The sequence below is a fragment of the Papio anubis genome, chromosome X (assembly GCF_008728515.1).
Source record: "Papio anubis isolate 15944 chromosome X, Panubis1.0, whole genome shotgun sequence".
Classification (NCBI taxonomy): Eukaryota; Metazoa; Chordata; class Mammalia; order Primates; family Cercopithecidae; genus Papio; species Papio anubis.
This window is the reverse complement of record NC_044996.1, coordinates 68,406,773-68,428,885: the sequence shown is the minus strand read 5'-3', so window position 1 is coordinate 68,428,885 and position 22,113 is coordinate 68,406,773. Positions and strand designations below refer to the sequence as shown.

The following is a 22,113-nucleotide window of genomic DNA, read 5'->3' as shown; positions in this document are numbered from 1 at the left end:
TTAGCATCATATATTTCAAAATACTGAAAATATACTTTATTAAACCACACACAAAATGGAGTACTAGTTTATTTTTATTAATTATAAGGGCCTCATGCAGAGTTTTCATTACGTCAATTCTCAATTGCCATTTTTAATTTATTAAGTTGGTACATATCTACTATCACAATTGATTCAAACTTAAATTTTTAAATTACTTCCTACTTTGTTTTTTTATACAGTTATATATATTAAAAGTTGCCTTTTTTGGTAACTCTGTTCATTTGCTTTCTTTATCAAAGGACAGGAAGCAAAATAACAAGCCTGCCCCTTCACCACAAAATTTAATATAGTAATACTTCAAATGTTTAGAATACACATTTCTTACTGTAGTTAGGGGAGGAGCTGGCAAGGTTCAAGATACATGTTAGGTAACCTGAACTCTCTATGTTAGGTAACTTGAATATTAGTCACTGTATGTCTTTGGTTAATTCTTTTATGTTTGACTTTTAAGTCTAATTAAGTTTCATAATTTCCAGGTCAAAGTTAGGTACCTTTATGTAATTCAAACCACTTTTTAAATGAATATGCTATTAAATCAGGGCCAATTGGCAGAGAGAAAATAATTATTTCCTAAATCCATAAACTTCACTACATTGTGAGTTCTATTAGGATATTCTCTATAGACATATATGTGAATAAAAGCAGTTTATTTTAGGGGGCATCATCTCCTATATTTTTATGAAGATATAGGTCCCAGAATAGAAAGAAAAAAGTTAACTACAACTTACTCCTTGACAATGAAGATAGTCAACTGTCTTACTTATTACATATAGTATATCACTAGCCTCCCGTTCCGAGAAACATTTTTGTTTGAGAATACGGTCAAGTAACTCTCCTCCTTTCATTAAATCCGTAACAAGGTAAACATATCTACCATCATCAAAGACCTACGAAAGAACGCAGTTTTAAAATGTTATTATTTATAATTACAATTCTATAATTCTTAAATTATATTTTAGTTATATTTACCTTTCTACTAAACCTGCCTCTAGTATTAAAAACAAAAAAGACATTATTCCTTTACTGTTAATGCAGTACAGGCTGTACTAAAGGTTGAATTGGCTAAACAATCACCTACACAGTCCCATGAAACCATGTTAAACATATAATTGTATTACCTTTTGAAGTTACAGGTTGCAGTTCATCAAAGAATATAAATTTAAAAAATAGAACTCTGTGCCTCTCAAATGACCTCTATCTCATTTTTTTACTGTATTATAGCTACTTCTCTTCCCCAAACGTAAGCTTCTTTCTGAAAGTAAATGTACTATTTAATTTTATATCCTTCCCTCAGGCCATTATCTGATGTGGTATCTTAAATATTGGTTGAATTCCAATAGTATACCAAAGAAAACAAATAAGAAAAGTATTTATACACTTTTCACTCAGGGCATGTATGATACACACACACACACACACACACACCCCCCACACGGTAGTTTAAAGATTACAAATCAAAGTGCATATCATTTTCTGACACAAAGTGATCAAGGTGATAGTTTTTTCTGTCTTGTATAAAGAGAAAAGAACATTATCTCCTTATGTGAAAAGTGAGCATTCGGTAACATATTAATGAGTTATATATTCATTTTACAAAACTGTAGACTAACATTATTTCACTCCAGAAACAATCCATAACGCTATAGCCAATTACCATACAATAAAGAAAGTAAAATATTCAAGAATTTGGCAGATCCCCAATGTCCTGTATCTTCTATATTGATAGCACTACAGAATAATAAATGGTGTTAGTTACAATGTTAGTTAACCAGCCAGAATATATTCAAGTAATCCAGAAATTCTCATTTACCAATCATCACAGTTATTTTTGATATTCTATAAGACCAGGAGTATAGAATCATGGGGAAAAAAAAAATTAAAGTGGCAATTTAAGAGTCTTGAGATTTTTGAGGCATGAAATTAAATATGCTAAAGACATTAAAAGTTTCAATAAGAAAAATAAAGTTCCAATTCATAACTTCATTAGCTTAGCTGATACCTAGATTTAGAAATACCTACATCCTTCAAAGTAATAATGTTGGGATGTTGTCCATAGCGCATCAGTATTTCAATCTCTTCTGAAGGGTCTCGCTTACTTTTGTCAATGATCTAAGAAATAAGAACAAAAAATATCTGAGGCAAACAAATTATTTTGTCTAAAAATGAATATTTTCAATTTGGTTATATTTTTGAAGAAATGCTTAAAACCTCAAGAACAATGCTTACCTCATATTATTTTAACATTTAAAAACATCTTATAAGTTAAAAACTTAACAAAAGAAAAGAACATTTTAACATTATATCCTATTTCACTGAAACTGTACCAATGATGACGTAATTGTAATTGTCACAATTGCTCAATCTTAACATAATACATGTATAACAAAATTTTTCAAATGCAAAAATTCATGAAATATACTGTTCCTACATAATAAAGGCTTGAAAAGAAATTCAAAAATGAAAATATTAAGTCTCAGAGTTCTTTCTCATCATCTTATATTTCCTATCTTCATTTACTCAACTGAAAATGTTTGTCAGTTGACTCATAATTTAAATTACATGCATAAAACAAACAAGAAAGCTAGGCTCAGAGACAATACCTTCACTGCAAATTCCATGTTGGTAGTTGCATGTACGCATCGCTTGCAAACAGAATAGGAGCCAACACCAATATCCTCTTTCAATTCATATACTTCACCAAATTGTGCAGCATTTCCATTTATCTGTTTATTTTTAAAAAGTAAAATACTAAGGAGAATGAAATATTTTCACATTTTCTGTCTTTTGTCCTAAATATACATTCATCTTAAATCTTTAACTAGAATAATTCATTCTACAAAAGTTTTATCAACATTTATAAATGGCGTGAACCAATCCTTTCTTGATACCCACAGGCAATATAATAAATCAGCAAGCTTATACATCACCTTTCTATTTTATTCAAAAGAGGCCACATAAATATAATTTAAAAGTTACCACTGTCTGCTCTTTTCCAAAACATACAGGGACATATTTAATTCATGATTTATACCAAGAGATAAACAAAGTAGTTAAAAATCACTGAAAAAAACTATTAAAAATACATCAGCAATAACAGATAAATAATTATCCCAAAACTGAATAATGTGATTAAGTGGAATTTACCTGAACAATTGGTAATACATTTGCACTTGTGATAGGAGTGATTTTATATTCTTCTGCAATAGAAGTTGCAACAAAGCTGAATCCTTTGAAGAGCTGATGAGCGTTTGCACTGGCTGGCAAACCAGGAGAATCTAATGTCCAAATAATTACATTTAATTATAACTACACGCAGAATTCTATGATATAAAGTGTCAGAATTTCTTTAACTATAAAGGAAACCATTCAATGCTGCTATCTAACATATTACATATTTGATTTATTATATATTATCTGTCTCCTCCCATCTGTATACATGCTCCATTTTAGTCAGTAATTTTTGTCTGTTCTTTTCATTGCTGCATACTCATTGCTTAGTACATGGTAGGTATTCAATATTTCTTGAATGTATATATGAAACTGTAAAAGACCGAGTAAAATATCTGATGTCTTACCTCCTACCCCATCCTGTAAATCATTAGTATACCAAAAGACTTATAATGCAAAGAAAGAAAGAAACTTGCCACCCTTTGACCAAGTTCCTGCCTTCCTAATAAATATTTCCCATTTAAAACATCTACTTGACAGCTGCCCAAGCAATGTTTTGTATAGGATCCATATTTCCCATGGACAAACCAACTCTCTGCAAATTTACCATTCTTTTAGTTTTTACTTCAGAAGACAGTTTATTTTTAAACTATCTACTTAAAATCTCTGATTTTACAGATAAACATGCATTACCTTTAGGTGTTTTTGCAGTAAATTCAGGATCAAAACAAAAAGTATCATCTGGTTTTCCAGAAGCAGGTTTGAAAGGAGGTTGAACTTCTCTTTTATATAACTTCTAGAAGGGGCACCCAGATAACACAAAACATATTAAGACTTTAAAAATTATTATACTTTGTAAAAGAAAGCAGAACATAATATTCACAGTACATAATAGAAGACTAACCATTTCATAAAATAAATTTCAACAGGTTTCAGATACCTGTTAACCAAATTCTAAAATTTTGAGAGCTAATGTTCAAAACGTAATGAGGCCAAGAAACATAGCAATGATGCCACAAGCTGAATTCACAAGGAAAGGTCAATTTTGGATATCAGAAGTTTTTGAATGCTCATTGATAATATAGCCATGCAAATACAGCACAATAACAACTAAAATGCTCAAGGCTTTCAAAATCAATAGATTATTTTTAAGAAGTACATATTTCATCTAAAATATTGTTTTCACATAAAAACATACATTAAATGTACTGTTTAGGCTTGTATCAGATAATTGAAAAGTTTAGTCTTGTTTAACAATCTACCTTGCTAAAATCTACGCTTTTGAAAGGCATAGAAAGTTTTTAATAATACATAAAAAGCCACTTTTTTTTGAAATCTATTTTTTAAAAAGCTTACAGTCCCACAGTGGGGAAAAATAAATAGGGAATTACTTTTGAGTAATTTTCATTTATTTAAATATGTAAACACGACTTCTGGTTCAATATGGCTTACTAGAAACAGCTAGTGGGTGCCTCTCTCATGATGAGTAATCAAAATAGCAAGTAAATATTGACACTTCAAGTATATTTTCTAAGAGGCCACACTGGAATTCATCAGAGAAGCGATGGAATTGGGAATCACAAAAAGAAGAGAACAAAGCCACGCCATCAGGTGAACTGAGACTGGTGTGGAGCCAGGAGATCTTTGATGCAGGGAAGGGAAGATTGAGTGAGAGACCTCCAGGATTCCACAATTCACGATTCTGTCACAGACTTTCAATGCTAACTATAGGTAAGCCCCTTGAATCCCCTAGGCCTCCAGTTTAATACATGGAGCCGCCTGGAATCTGTGCAAAGGTACTGCTCAAGCCCATGTGGAAGCCCATGAACTTTTGATCCCTGAGCAGCTTGGCACCGTCTGCTGCCACCCCACTAGGCAGGGAGCAGGTAGGTCGGCACTTGTGCACACCTCAAAGACAGATACTGCAGCTGCAGTACAGAAGAGTGAGCAGAATGCACGCTGCAAAGACTGCTGACCTCAGCTGTTCCCTTCTAAATGAGGCCTCCCTTCTTCAGTGTTGGGTCTACAGCACAGCTGCCCTGCCCCTACGTGTATATACTGGCCACAGCCTGGCGTTCTTCTTACAGCTCAGCTCCCAGAGGCTGGTGACCCACTCTTAAGCTCCCTCAATAGTTGTGCCCGACAGCACCATCACACTTGTCACTCCTGGGCCAAGGAGACAGTGGGGAAACTAGGCACCTCTGTGTGCCCCCCAAAGTGAAATCCACTGCCGCTCCATCAGGAGGGAAGTGCAGGTGGGCCAAGCACCCCATAGCTGCCAACCTTCATTGCTTCAGCTGAAGGGGTCTGCCTTCCCCAGTGAAAGGCCAGCAGCCCTGCTCCCAACTGACTATTTCACTTGTTACCTGGAGGCCTTCTGAGAGCCTAGCCCCCATAGGCCTCTGACGGGCCTTGGGACTTCGACCACATAAGCATGCTACAGGCTGTTCTGAGAGCCCAGACCCCAAAGCATGTGATCAGCCATGGGAATCCCACCACCAGAGCATTCTGCCATAATCTGAGAATCCCGTGGGCCCTTTTAAGAGACCAGCTCCCACAGGCCTGTGATCAGCCATAGGGACCCAATCACCTGAGTGTTTTGCTATATTCTGAGCATTCTGTGGGCACTTCTGAGAGCCCAGTCACCACAGGTCTGCAATATGCATTGATGCGCCAACTGCCTGAGCATTCTGCAACTGCCTAAGCGTTTTGTAGGCCCTTCTGAGATCCCAGCCCCCACAGGCACATGATGTACTCTAGGACTCCCACTTCCAGAGTACTTTCCCTGCCTCTGCTTGAGAGTTCTGCCTGTGACTCCGAGAACCAGCCTATCACTCCCTATCATAGCCAGCAGCAGGATTCCAGAGACTTAACAAGTCCACTGTCCTGGTCCTGGTCCACTTCTTACAGGACTCATACATGCTGTCCTTTGGGCAATGTATGGGGGGGATAAGGAATTGGAAGTTTGCCTAGTCCTATCCACCACTGCTAGTACATGACCATGCCCCAACCTGGGGTCTGAGCTCAGATGGACCCAACCAGACGATACTCCCACAGCTAATACCCAACTGTGTGTGCTAGAAAGTGGAGACCCTCTGTGGTATCTACAGAAAGCAGCAGCATTACCCACTGGCAAACAGGTGAGTCACAAAGCTGTGTGTATTGGACTGATTCAAGAGGTTCCACCCAGAAACCACTCCCATAGACAACTGCAAGACAAGTGTCTTCTGTGGCTATCAGCTATACTGTGGTCTAGAGATACACGGCAGTTGTGCATCTGAACTGAGAGCCATGAACTCTGAGTTAGGGGTGTGACAGGTAAATAGAACATATTGCTACCCGTCTAGGATGTGAAGCTAGTCCCCCTACTCTCTGCTGAGACCTTGGCACTGTTTACCAGGTACTCTTCCAACCATGCCTGTCAGGGCTGGTTCCCCAGTTCATCATTGGGGTATTTGTGTGCAAGCTAGGCAGTCAAGCTCTGCCTAGCTCTCTTTCCCCTCACCCCTCATGGGACAAGAAGGTCAAGGAACCTGGCATTCCACTGTCCAGCCCATCATCTGAAACAACAGAGATCACCACACAATAAACAAATATCAACTGCATACTGATCTGCTTTTGCCACAGCTGGCTTCTACTGGTAAATGCCACCTACTGCCCTATAGATTGAACTGTAAAACCCAACGTAAAAACCTGATAAGAAGTGCACGGGCCTACAGAAACAAAGCCAAGAGACTTTTGGCTACTTCCCAACCTACTCTACAGTCACATCCCCCAAGAGGGATGGCAGCAGGGGGTGAACCACATCTAAATGAAACAAATTCAAAAGCAATATGTGACAGCTTCTACAGATAAGAAGGAACTAACATAAGAACTTCAGGACTATGAAGAAAAAGAATGTAATGACATCCCCAAAGGGTCATAGTAGCTACCTACCAATGAATCTTAATCAAATGAAAACTCTGAAATGGCAGATAAAACATTCAAAATATGGATTGTAAGGTAGCTCAATGAAATCCAAAAGAAAGTCAAAAACATACAAACAAACAAAAAAATCAGAAAACAATTCAGGAGATAAAAGATAAATATATATATATTTTAAAATTCTGGAAGTGAAAAAAAAGATGAAAGGAATTTCAAAACAGAGTTGAAAACTTTAATAACATGCTAGACCACGCATAAGAAATAATTTTGAGCATGAGGGCTGGTCTTTTGAATTAAATCAGATAAAATTAAATAACAAATAATTTTTTAAAAAATGAACAAAGTCTTTGAGAAATATGGGATAATGTAAAGTGACCAAACTTACAACTTATAGACAGAAAGAAAAAAAGAAAAGAAGTTTGGAAAGCATAATTGAGGAACTAATTCAGGAAAATATCCCCAATCTTGTTAGAGATGCAGATATCTAGATATAAGCAATTCAGAGAACACCTAGGAGACACTATAGAATACAAACGTGACCTAGGGATATAGTCGCCAGACTATCCAAGTTCAATGTGAAAGAATAAATCATAAAAGAAGCTAGAGAAAAGCATCAAATCACGAATAAAGGAAACCTCATCAGACTGACAGTGAACCTCTCAGCAGAAATTTTAACAAGCCAGAAGAGAATGGGGACCTAATTTTAGCTTCCTTTAAAAAATGGCATCCAAGAATTTTATATCCAGCCAAAATCAGCTTCATAAAATGAAGACATAAAGTCATGAACAGAAAACACTAGAGGAACTTATCACCATTAAATAGACCCCATAAGAAATGCTCAAAGAAGTTCTAAAAATGAAAACAAAAGTATGTCACTCACCATCATAAAGGCACACATAAGTAGAAAGCTCAAAGATCCTATAAAACAATCATACAATTGAGAATCCAAGGCAACTAGCTAGCAACATTATGACAGGATTAAAACCTCATATATCAATATAACCTTCAACATAAATGGCATAAATATCCCATCCACAATATGTAGACCAGCAAGTTGGGTAACAGACAAAAACCAACCATTTGCTGCCAAAAAGAGACCCATAGAATAGTAAGCACATCTACAGACTTAAAGTAAATGGGAGGAAAAACATATAGCATGCAAATAAATAACACAGCAGAGCTGAAGTAGCCATTCTCATATCAGATAAAACAGACTTTAAACCAGCAACAGTAACAAAAGGCAAAAAGGGCATTATATAATGAAATGATAAGGGCTCAATTAAACCAAAAGATTTAATTATCCTAAATATATATGCATCCAACACCAGAGTGCTCAGATTCAAAAACAAATACTACTAGACCTAAGAAAAGAGATTGATGGCAATACAATAATAGTGTGGGACTTCAATACCAAATGACAATACTAGACAGGTCATCAAGGCAAATGTCAATAAAGAAACTCTGGACTTAAACTGGACACTAGACCAAATGGACTTTTACAGAATATTCTAATCAACAACTACAGCATATACATTTTTCTCATCTGCACATGTAACACTCTCCAAAATTGAACATATGCTTAACCATAAAGCAAATTTCAATAAATTCAAGAAAATCAAAATCACATCAAGTATCCCATTGGACCACAGTAGAATAAAATTAGAAATGAATACCAAGGGGAACTCTCAAAGCTACACAAGTACATGGAAATGAAACAAGTTGCTCATGAATGACTTTTGGGTGAACAACAAAATCAAGGCAGGAATAAAAAAAACTGCAATGAATGAAAATAGAGACACAACATAGCGAAACGTCGGAGATACAGCCAATGCAGTGCCAAGAGGAAAGTTTTTAGTGTTAAATGCCTAAATCAAAAACACAGAAAGATCTCAAATCAATGACCTATTGTTACACTACATGAAACTAGAATAACAAGAAAAACCAGACCCAAAGCTAGCAGAAAACAAAAAAATAACTAAGTCTCATTTAGCTGAACTAAATGAGATTGCGATCAAAAAAAGACACAAAGGATCAACAAAATGAGAAGCTGGTTCTTTGAAATAATAAAGTTGATAGATCACTAGATGGCTTAACTAAGAAGAAAAAACAGAAGACTGTAACAAGTACAATCAGAAACTGAAAAGGGCACACATTGCAATGGATACCACAGAAATATATATAAGATGATCAGTGATAACTATGAACATGTATATACATACAAACTAGAAAAGCTAGATGTTGGATAAATTCCTGGAAACATACAGTCTCCCAAGACTGAACCAGGATGAAACAGAAAATACAAACAGACCAAAGGAATAGTGAAACTGAGCCAGCAATAAAAAATGTTCCATCAAAAAAAGACAGGATCACATAAGTCTACAAACAAGTTTTTCCAGACATGCAAAGAAGAGCTGGTGCCAATCTTACTAAAACTGTTCCCAAAAATTGAGGAGTTGGGAATCCTCCTAATTAATTATACAAAACCAGTATCATCCTGAAAGCAAAATCAAGTAAGGACACAACCAAAAAAGAAAACTGCCAGCCAATATTCCAGATGAACATAGATGCAAAAATCCTCAACGAAATACTAGCAAACCAAATCCAACAGCACGTGCAAAAAAATAGTTAATCATGATCAAGTGGATTTTATTCTAGGGATGAAAAGATGGATCGACATTTACTAATCAATAAATGCAAATCACCACATAAAATTATAAACATAAATCATGTGATCATCTCAATAGATGCAGAAAAAGCATTAGAGACAATTCAACATCACTTGATGATAAAAACCCTCCATATAATAGGCATAGAAAGAACATACTCCAACATCATACCAAATATGGGAAAGTTGAAAGCATTCCCTTCAGGAACTGAAACAGGTCAAGGATGTCCACTTTTACCACTCCTAGTCAACACAGTACTGGAAAGTCCTAGCCAGAGCAATCAAGCAAGAGAAAGAAACGAAAGACATCCAAATTGGAAAAGAGGAAGTCAAAGTACCTCTGTTCATTGATGATATAAGATACTGAGAAAAACCAAGACTCCTCCAACAGACTCCTAGACTTGATAAACAAATTCAGTAATGTTTCAAAAAATAAAATCAACATACAAAAATCAGTAGCTTTTCTATATAACAATGATGTTCTAACTGAAAACCAAATGAAGTTTCTCATTAACGATCTCATTAACAACAGCCGCAAAAAGTAAAATACCTACAAATACATTTAACCAAGAATGTGAAAGAGTTCTACAAGGAGAACTATAAAACACAGATGAAAGAAACTAGATCAAATGGACGAATGGAGAAATATCTCATGCTCATGAATTGGAAGAATCAATATCATTAAAATGATCATACCAGTCCGGGCACAGTGGTTCACGCCTATAATCCCAGTACTTTGGGAGGCTGAGGCAAGAGACTCACTTGAACCCAGAAATTCCAGACCATCCTAGTTAACATAGCGAGACCTCATCTTTACCAAAAAAATTTACATTAGCCAGGCATGGTGGCATACACCTGTATCCCCAGCTACTCAGGAGGCTGAAGTGGGAGGATTGCTTAAGCCTAGGAGGTCAAAGCTGCAGTGAGCAGTGATTGTGCCACTGCATTCCAGCCTGGGCAATAGAGAGAGATGCTGTCAAAAAAAAAAAAACAAAAACAAAAACAAAAAAAACAAAAACAAACAAACAAAAAAACATACTGACCAAAGCAATATCCACATTCAGTACAATTCCTATCAAACTATGAACATCAGTCATCCTTCAGAGAATTAGAAATAACAATCCTAATGTTTACACGGAATCAAAAAAACAGCCTGAATAGCCAAAGCAACCTTAAGTAAAATTAACAAATCCAGAGGCATCACATTTCCTAATTTCAAATTATACTACAAGGCCATAGTAACTTAAACAGCACAGTACTTGTACAAAAATAGACATATAGATCAATGGAACAAAACAGAGATCCCAGCAATAAAGCTGCATACCTATAGCCATCTGATTTTCTACAAAATCAACAACAATAAACAATGAGGAGAGAACACTCTATTCAATAAATGGTGTTGGGAAAATTGCCTAGCCACATGAAGAAGAATAAAACTGGACCCCTATCTCTCACTATTCACAATAATTAACTCAAGATGGTTTGAAGACTTAAACATAAGACGTGAAACTACAAAGGTACTAGAAGAAAACCTAGGCAAAACTCTTCTGGACATTGATCTATACAAAGAATTTATGACTAAGATCCCAAAAGCAAATGCAACAAAAACAAAAGTAGACAAATTGGACTTAATTAATTTCCTGCACAGCCAAAGAAATAATCAGTAGAGTAAAAAGATGACCTACAGAATGGGATAAAATATTTGCAAACTATGTCTCTGACAAAAGACTAATATCCAGAATCTACAAGGAACTCAAACAACTCTACAGGTAAACAAACAAACAGACCTATTAAAAGGTGGGCAAAGGATATGAACACACATTTTACAAAAGAAGACATAAAGCAGCCAACAAACATGGAAAAATGTTCAATATTACTAATCATCAGAAAAATGCAAATTAAAACCACAATGAAATATGATTTTATATCAGTCAGGAGGGCTATTATTAAAAAGTTAGAAAATAATAGATGTTGGCATGGATGTGGGAAAAAAATGGGTACACTTATACGCTGTTGATGGGAATGTAAATTAGTACAACCTCTATGAAAAACCATATGAAAATTTCTCAAAGGTATAATAATCAAAAAAATTTGACCCAGCAATCCCACTAACAGGAATGTACCCAAAGAAAAATCAATCATTATATAAAAAGGACACCTGCACTTGTATGTCTATCACAGCACTGTTCACAATAGCAAAGTCATGGAATCAACCTAAGTGTCCATCAATGGTTAATTCGATAAAGAGAATATGGTATATAGACACCATGGAATACTACACATCTGTAAGAAAGAACAAAATCATTATCTTTGCAGCAACATGGATGGAGGTGGAGATCATTATCCTATGTGAAATAACTCAGAAAATCAAATATCCCATGTTCTCACTTATAAGTGGGAGCTACACAATGGAAACACATGGACATACAGATGGAAATAACAGACACCAAGGACTCCAAAAGGGAGAAGTTAAAAGGGGGTTGAGGGTTGAAAAATTACCTAATGGTCACTGTTTTGTTGATGGATACATTAGAAATCCAAACCTACCATTATGCAATATCCATGTAAAAAACCCACAAATGCACCCCCAGATCTAAATTTTTTTTAAGAAAAAGAAAAATAAATACATATGTAAACATTCCACTGATTTGTTATTTAAATTAAAAGCAATAAACCTTTACTCTCCTGTATTGGTCATATGAAGTTATTCAATAACAAGCTTTCTACTTAACTCACATCCCAGTCAATATTTGCAAAAAACAGATGTCTTTTGATTTCTTCAACTCCTTCTGATCCTATAAAAAAAAGAAATGGTATTTTAATTTTATGATTTTTTTAAAATCTTGCTCACTGGCTTCCAGACTGCTATCTGTAAACAGGAACACACATATTTCATACATTCCTTGAAAAGAAAATTATTTGATTTCTTATCTGGCATTTTATTAGCTGGTCCTTTCATTTTATTGTGATAAAAAACAACTAATGTTCATACTGAACTACAAAGAGTATCATGAAATATTAAACTGTCTCTCAAATCAAAATAGTATTAAACATAATACTTAAACTTAAATACATATTTTTTCACTCCCAATTTATCTTATGACCTTATGTTTATATGCCAAATTAAAAGGTACAAAGGAGGTCGGGCGCGGTGGCTCAAGCCTGTAATCCCAGCACTTTGGGAGGCCGAGATAGGTGGATCACGAGGTCAGGAGATCGAGACCATCCTGGCTAACACGGTGAAACCCCGTCTCTACTAAAAAATACAAAAAATTAGCCAGGCGAGGTGGCGGGTGCCTGTAGGCCCAGCTACTCGGGAGGCTGAGGCAGGAGAATGGCGTGAACCCAGGAGGCGGAGCTTGCAGTGAGCTGAGATCTGGCCACTGCACTTCAGCCTGGGCGACAGAGCAAGACTCCGTCTCAAAAAAAAAAAAAAAAAAAAAAAAAAAAAAGGTACAAAGGAATAAACGGACACTGAAATTTTCACACGAGGGCATAAATAATAGGATCGCATCTGGATACAGGGAAAGGCTACCAGAAAGGGGTCAAAAAAAGTAGTTACAGAAACATAATGTTTACTTCGAAGAATATTGGGAGGGGCAAAATATCTATCTTCAAATATATAAAAGACTACCTGTATAAGGGAGAATCTGTGTATTATTTCAAAAGAAGTAACCCATAATATATACCTAATAATAGGTTGAACAGAAGCTTTCATTAACTAGACTACTTCAGTTTTAAATCATGGACATAACAGAGTTTACTTCATCTGAAATGCATACACAAAATGAAGAATTCTATGTATAGAAGTAATGTGCTCAAATCAAACAAGAAAACATAAAGATTTAATTATCCTCCCAAAACATGCAGTTACTTCTATAAAAGCTAAGAAAATAAGCAATACCCAATCTATTTGCTGGATTCCTTTTGAATAACATCCTTAGAAGACTTTGTGCTTCAGCACTAAGAAATTGAGGCATTCCAAGTTTTGCTCTGAAACAGAGGATTTTAGAAAGTTTCACTTCAATTTAGCCACACATTTGATTTGAAAAATCTCAAAAAGAATTTTTAAAAGTGCTTTTACAAGGGTAAATAAAGTCCTGTATATGGTAGAAGGGAACAAGACAGTGAGAAAAATGTTCTCGTGTTATTTTAAAACCGCAATAATTTTCTCAAAACTGAAAGCAAGAGATTTTTTTCCCAAAAGAAAAACATACTGTTTACACTTACTTTAATATCATATTCATGGTCTCATTTCTGTCTTTACCTTGAAATGGCAGAGTACCAGTAAGCATTTCAAACTAAAACAAACAAACAAAACATCACCACACAATTAGAACACCTTAGAATATATAGTAAGATTCTTTAGAAAAAAATTGAGACTTCTACTATATAATCATCAAACTGTAAGATCTACATGATAGTAGATCAAAATGGGACCAGAAAATTCGGTTACTTAAAGAAATATACTTCTGGTATCCCACTCTCTCTCTCTCTATATATATAGCTCAACTGATGGTGACCTGTAGCAGATGAAACCAACCAATTCTTCCTCAGTTCTAATTTGGCTATGTTCTCAAAGCCAAAGCAATCTGAAAATACACACAATGCATTTTCTGTTAAAACAAAGATATTCTTTTGAAGCAAATGTTTAATAATAAAGGAAAAGGAAAAATAAGCAGAAAAGCATTTCGAATTCATACATGCCCAACAAAGATTTAACCATTCTCATTCCCTCCACGGCCCCCAAAACAGGACCCAAAAAAGAGGTAGAAGCAGCAGAACACACCAGCACCACTACCCCACCCCCCGACACGCATGCCAATAGCTTTAAAAAAGAAACACACACCTTAGTTGTACACAGAAGAAGGAAAACATTTTCTCATAGAGAACTGACTGCAATGTGACTAACTAGAACATTAAATAATGGTATAAACAGACTACCTCTAAAAATCATTATAGTACATTAAAGAGAAGTTTTTGTATCTCCAGTATTTAAATCTCAAACTTAGATTCAATAATAGATTTGTCCTTTAGTCTTCTACTCATTTATCTGAACTCACAATCTAAGTGAGCTTATACGTTCAAGTCTTCCCTGTATCTTAATGTCTCCCAAAATCTGCTGTTCAAGCCTTAATCTTTTCAAACTCCAGCTTTCCTTCCCAAATCTTAAGTAATGGTAGACCACCAAAGACTGGAGGAGTAGATGTGACAACTTCAGGGAGAGAATGAAGGATCATATACAGGACTCACATCTTCCCTCAAAGAAACTATAGGTTGGGTAGTTAATATATACATATTAAGGTCTCCAAATGATTCTGATTCTCTCTCCACTACCCCTTCTAGTTTATCACCACCCAGTGGTGAGTCATTAACCGACAGTAACCTATGCTACATGTTAGAAATTATTTTTTCCCACTTCCAAAATCAGCTGTCCTCCTCAGCTATCTCTTCTATTAACTTACCATTCTTTCATCCCCCTAAAACTCACAAATTTTATAGGCATTTTTATCTTTGACAATTCATCTCTTTTTCACCTGTGTCATCTAATTTGCTACCAAGGTTAGTAACAGATTACTTTGAAATCTCTATAATCTTACAATTGTCTTTTAAGATCTCTTTTGTCTTCCTATTTCTAGTTTCTTCCAATACAATCCACTTACATAATGCTGTCAAGGCTAATCTTCCTAAAATACAATCTTCTCTAATTTCCATCCTGTTTAAGAATCTAAAAGTTTCCTCCTACCCAAAGAATCATGTGTAAATGCTTATAGGTTTATAGCTTCACTTCCTCCACCTTTGCCCTCTTTCTCCACTTCTCTAGTCAAACTGGTTCTCCAAGTCTTTGCTAATATGATCACAATACTCTCCTTCTTGACACACAACTATTTAAATTTTATCCATCCTTCAGGGCTTAATTTAAGCTCCAACTCTTCCAGTTTGCCTACATCAGCTTACATTAAATCTTCCCTGAACTCCTAAGGTACTTCTTGAGAGTTTATTTAGCTACTCCAATTGAAAAAGACCAAATATTGTACTTAGAATCAGTCCTTACCCCACAGGCCTCCATATGTCAGGCTTATAATAGGCACTTAACATGCTGATGTGTCATTTGGTATGCTACTCAGTGATAAATGGACAAAATGGATCAGCCCTCAAAAGCAAATTATATCTAATTCAACAGCTATTTATCTATCATCCTACTGACTACTGCAAATTCTATGCTTAATCTCATACCAATGGTCATTAAGCATCTACTGTATTAAGCATCTACTGAAATGCTCACTATGCTTGGTACTATGGGAGATGAAAAGTAGTATAAGACATGATTCCTCTGTTCAACAGGGAATGCACGGAACAATCTGACAATAGGACACTATGTGGTAAGGTGCTAAGTTCTGTAACATTCAATTAAAATACCATGTAACTGATAAACTCATCATTCTGAAATATAGAATCTGACAGACCTTTTCATAAGTATCAAATATGAATAGTTTATAATAACAATGCTGCCATTTACCTTTTTACTAGCAACTTTAAAATAAATCAGAACACCAAAACCTTAATTTTTATTGTATAACAGCTAGCCAATCACAAGGTTTTTGGTGTTAATTATAAATTATCAGAACCCCTTTCTGACCTGCTAAGTCCCAAAATTTGAAATAAAATTATTTTTATATTTTGAAATAAAATAAAATAATTTATATATCAATCACAGGTTGGTATAATTAAAACAAATACTGCTACTTACCATAAGAACACCATATGACCACCAATCAGCACTCTGGGAATGGCCTCTCCTATTTACTACTTCAGGAGCCATATACTCTACTGTACCACAAAATGAGTAAGCCTTCTTTTCTTGATCTACTGACTCCTTGCTGAGTCCAAAATCTATAATAACAGTATTACCAAAAAATGTGTCTGAAAAACTTCAGAAAACAGAAAACATCAAAAGAAACAAAATAATGTATTAAACATTACAATTATTTATGGATGGCCTACAATTATTCTTAAGAAAGTTCCTGTGAGATCAATAAGAGAAAGTAGCTTGTATTTCATAACAATACTCTTTAAGGTCATTTAAAGATCCCTCCATTAAATCTCATCCTCAAAATACATGCTTTCAGGTCTGCACTAGAATACAATGCAAAAAATGTGAGGGAACAACAATTAAATCAAAGCTGCCATATTGATCTAAGTTTTAAAATAGACTAAGACAAAACAGAAATAGTAACTTATACTTTTTAAAATACTAAAAAAACAAATTTTGCTTTGGCTTTGGTGAGTTTCCATTTTTGTTCAAAGCCTTCAAAGAGCTAAAGATATCAATATATAAAAATCAATCTTATTTCCTGGTATTACTAATGAACAACTGGAAGACGAAATTTAAAAAATACCATTTATAATACCACCAAAAATATCAAACATGAAATCTACAGGTATAAATATACAACTACAGCTATAAAATATATATGCAAGAATTATATGCTGAAAACTGGAAACACTGATGAAACAAATCAAAGTAGACCTAAATAAATGGGAAGATATACCATGTTCATGAATTGGAAGATTTAATGTTGTTAAGGTATGAATTCTCCCCAAACTGATATACCAATTCAATGAAACTTTAATAAAATCCCAGCAAAATTTCTTTTGTAGAAATCAATAAGCTGATTCTACAAGTTGTATAAAAAAGTCAAGAAAATAAAATAGTCCAAACAATTTTGAAAAGTTAGAAGAAAGTTAAAAGACTTCTACTACACCTGACTTCAACACTTACTATAAAGCTACAGTAATCAAGACAGTGGGGTACCAGAAAAAGGTTGGACATATATATCAACGGAACAGAAGAGGGTACAATAATAGACTAACATATACAGTTAATTTTGCTATAATGCTTCTTTTGAAAATGCAAATTTGTTCTAATGCAACTGATATCTTAGCAAACAATCTAAGTATAACATGAATTTCACACTGGCTTATGGGTGATTTTGTCTGCAGGAAACATCATATGAGCACAGAAAACTGAACCAGCTGAGCTTAGGAAAGTAGAAATACATAAAATACACATATGCACACACCTCAAACATCTACCAGCTACTTCACTGTATTTGTTATGAGCCACTCCTGTCCACCTCTAGTGTTAAAATTTTCCTTCCAGTTCCAGATAATCTAACTTCCACTACATCATTATAATTTACAAACTGTAACTTTTCTGACACCCACTTCCACAAGCAAACTTCAGGTTTTTTTCAAGGTAAGGAACTGTATTTATTGCAGTCTTTATGTATTTCTTAATCATTTAAAACATATAAAACAATGCTACCCTTTTTACTTTCTTCTCTTTTGAGTATAATTGATTAAACATTTTAAAGTTATGCCCCTTGCCCCATTTTCCCCATAAGTTCTGTGGTTTATATACTATGGATTTATGCATACTGCAGTGATTTAGATCACATACATCACATTATAACTGGCTCTACAATGTCACTTAATTTATCACAAAGGTGCAAAAACAATTCTATGGAGAAAAAGCAGTCTTTTCAACAAATGGTACCAGAACAAGTAGGATAGAGATATAGAAAAGTTCATCCTCATACCATAAATAATTAACTCAAAATGGATCGTAAACCATGTAAAACCTAACATAAAATTTACAAAAAGAATAGAAAATCTTTGTGATCTTGGGTTATACATGAAAAGTATAATCCATAAAATAAAAATAATGATAAACTAGATATCATCGAAATAAACAAAACTGTTCTTCAGAAAATGGTATTAAGAAAATGAAAAAGAAGCTACAGGAGGAGAGGATGGAGCAAGATGGCGAAATAGAAGCCTATACCATTTGTAGCTTCTGCAGGAACACCAAAGTTCAACAACTCTCTGCACACAGAAAAGCACCATCACAGGAATCAAAAATCAGGTGAGTGATCACAGTACTTAGTTTTAACTTCATATTGCTGAAAGAGGCATTGGAGAGGGTAGAAGAGACAGTCATGAATCACTGATGACACCCCCTCCCCATGCCCCAGCAGCAGTCATGCAATGAGGAGAGTCTTTGCAGATAGGGGAGGGAAAACTCAGCAACTGGGGGGCTTTACATTGAATTCAGTGCTGCCCTGTTACAGCAGAGAGCAAAGTCATGCTCGCCTCAGCCAGCACCCACATATGGAGGAAGGTTTTGTTATTTTTTATTTTTTAAGTTTTTTTTTTTGTTTTTTTTTTTGTGTGTGTGTGTTTTTTTTTTTTAGACAAAGTCTTGCTCACTGCAACCTCTGCCTCTCAGGTTCAAGTGATTCTCCTGCCTCAGCCTCCTGAGTAGCTAGGATTACAGGCATCTGCCACCATGGGTGGCTAATTTATTTCGTGCTTTTAGTAGAGGCAGGGTTTCACCATGTTGGTCAGGCTGGTCTCGAACTCCTGACCTCAGATGATCCATTCACCTCAGCCTCCCAAAGTGCTGGGTTTATAGGCATGAGCCACTGCACCCGGCCGGAGGAAGTTTTTGGACAAGAACTAGACAGAAGGGAATTGCCCATCCCAGTGGTCTAAATTTGAACTCCTCAGCAAGCCTCACCATCTTGGGCCAAAGTGCTCTGGGGTCCTAGGTAAACTTAAAAGGCAGTCTAAGATGTAAACTCTGCAATTCCTAGGCAACTACTAGTGTTGAACTGGAATTAGAGCCAGTGGACTAGGGTGGCATGTGACCTAGGTAAACACCAGTCAGGGTGGCTAAGGGAGTACTTGTGCCACCATTCCCCCAAACCCAGACAGCACAGCAACAAAAGTGACTCCTTCCTTCCGCTTAAGGAGGAAGGAGCAAACAGTAAAGAGGACTTTGTCTTGCATCTTGGATATCAGCTCAGCCATAGTAGGACAGGACACTGTGTAGAGTTGTGAGGTTCCCATTCCAGGCCCTAGCTCATGGATGATATTTCTAGACACACCTTGGGCCAAAAGGAAACCCACTGTCTTGAAAAGAAGAACCCAGTCCTGGCAGGATTAATTGCCTGCTGATTAAAGAGCTCTTGCACCACGAACAACCACCAGCAGCAATATACCCAGGTAGTACACCATGGACCTTGGGCTCTGAGACATGCTGGCTTCAGGTGTGACCCAAAAATTGAGAGCTGTGGTAGCTACAGAAAAAAAAAATCCTTCTGTTTGAGAAAAGCAGACAGAAAGGTAATGCACCTTAGGCACCAGCTTGGCCACAGTGGGGTAGGCCAATAAGCAGGCTCTTGAGATCTCTGAGTCTAAGCCTAGGCTCTTGAATATCATTTCTAGATCTGCCCTGGGGCATACGGGAGCCCAGTGCTCTGAAGAGTGAATTCCCAGCCTGGCAGCATTCACCAGTTGTTGACTGAAGAACCACTGGGCTTTAAGTGAACGTTGCCAGTGGCCTGGGAGAACCCCTGCTATGGGCTGCTGGTGCTGATGGCTACAGGGAGAGGTTCCTCTGCCTGTGGAAAGGGGAGGGAAGTGCAACAAAGATTCTGGGTTATGGTCTGAGTGCCACCTTAGTTGCAGTAGAATAGAACTTCAGGTAAATTTCTAAGGTATGTGACTCTAATCCTTGGCTCCCAGACAGCATGTCTGGTCCTACCTGGGGCCAGGGGGAACTCACTGCCCTGAAAAGACAGACACAAACCTGTTTGGCCTTAACATCTGCTGATTGTAGAGCACTATGGTCTTGAGTGAAAATAGGTTTTACCCAGGTAATAGTTATAGTGAGCCAAGGGCAAGACTCAGTGTTGTGCTGGCTTGCAGTTTGATTTAATACAGTCTGAGTGGTGGCAGCCATAGAAATGATTGCATAACCACATCCCCATTCCAGGTGGCTCAGCACAGAGATAGACTCCATTTGTTTGGGAGAAAATAAGGGAAAAGAATGAGGTTCTCCAACTGGTAATACAGAGAATTCTTCCAGAATTTATCCAAGGCCACCAATGGGTTACCTCTAGGAGCCTATAAAACTGTAGCATTATTGGGCTTGGGGTTCAACTCCCAGCGAATACCTGTAAAGTCTTCCCAAGAAGGACAGGTACAAATAAGCCTGGAGTGCGAAGACCAAATTAAAAATCTAACTCATCAATGCCCATACACTCCCAAGCATCTACAAGCAGCAAGACCATCCAGAAAAACATGACCTCACCAAATGAACTAAATAAGGAACGAGGAATCAATTCTGGAGAAACAGAGATAGATATGCAGGCTTTCAGACAGATAATTCAAAATAGCTCTGTTGAGGAAACTCAACGAAACTAAAGATAACAAAGAGAAGGAATTTACAATTCTATCAGATAACTATAATAAAGAGATTAAAATAATTAAAAAGAATCAAGTGGAAATTCTAGAGCTGAAAAATGCAACTTGACATACTGAAGAATGCATGACAGTCTCTTAATAGAAGAACTGATCAAGAAGTGAAAATAATTTGTGAGCTTCAAGACAGGCTATTTGAAAATACACAGAGGAGACAAAATTTAAAAAAAAGGAAAAGAATAAAGCATGCCTACAAGATCTAGAAAATAGCCTAAGAGGGGCAAGTCTAAGAGCTACTGGACTTGAATAGAAAGTAGAGAGAGAAAGAGGGGTAAGAAGTGTATTCAAAGGGATACTATCAGATAACTCCCGAAACCTAGAGAAAGAAATAAACATACAAGTACAAGAAAGTTTTACAACATCCAACAGATTTAAACTAAAGAAGACCACCTCAAGGCATTTAATAATCAAACTCCAAAAGTTCAATGATAAAGTATCCTAAAAACAGCAAGAGAAAATAAACAAATCACATAATGGAGCCCCAATACACCTGGCAGCATACTTTTCAGTGAAAGCATTATAGGTTAGGATAGAGGGGCATAACATATTTAAAGCACTGAAAAAAAATTAGTCTACACTATTATAACTGGCAAAAAGTATTCTTCATGCATGATGGAGAAATAAAGACTTTCCCAGAAAAACAAAAACAGAGATTTCATCAACACCAGACCTGTCTTATAAGAAATGCTAAAGGGAGTTCTTCAATCTGAAAGAAAAGTATGTAATGAGCAAGAAGAAATCATCTGAAGGTACAAAACTCTCTATAATAGTAAGCACAAAGAAAAATGCAGGGAATATTATTTCATTGTCATTGTGGGGTGTAAATTCCTCTTAAGTAGAAAGACTAAATGACGAACCAATCAAACAATAACTACAAAAACTTTTCAAAACATAGTACAATAAGACATAAAGAGAAGCAATAAAAATTTGAAAAGTGGGGAGACGAAGTCAAAGTGTAGTGTTTTTCAGCAGGTTTTTTTTGC

The 22,113-nt window shown here is 36.0% G+C and overlaps 1 protein-coding gene across 6 annotated transcripts in view; it reads right to left on the bottom strand.

Annotated features, from left to right (window-relative positions):
* Positions 1 to 22,113, bottom strand: part of RPS6KA6 (ribosomal protein S6 kinase A6) — a 137,110-nt gene that overhangs the window by 51,448 nt on the left and 63,549 nt on the right. For all 6 annotated transcript variants that reach the window (XM_009197859.4, XM_031660574.1, XM_003917939.5 and 3 more), the window contains 9 exons: positions 16,551 to 16,693; positions 14,030 to 14,100; positions 13,704 to 13,792; positions 12,536 to 12,594; positions 3,904 to 4,006; positions 3,187 to 3,317; positions 2,643 to 2,765; positions 2,062 to 2,151; positions 771 to 929 (listed from right to left, as the gene is read on the bottom strand). In XM_009197859.4, the coding sequence (XP_009196123.2) occupies positions 771 to 929; positions 2,062 to 2,151; positions 2,643 to 2,765; positions 3,187 to 3,317; positions 3,904 to 4,006; positions 12,536 to 12,594; positions 13,704 to 13,792; positions 14,030 to 14,100; positions 16,551 to 16,693 (968 nt within the window). The remainder of the gene's footprint in view (positions 1 to 770; positions 930 to 2,061; positions 2,152 to 2,642; positions 2,766 to 3,186; positions 3,318 to 3,903; positions 4,007 to 12,535; positions 12,595 to 13,703; positions 13,793 to 14,029; positions 14,101 to 16,550; positions 16,694 to 22,113) is intronic.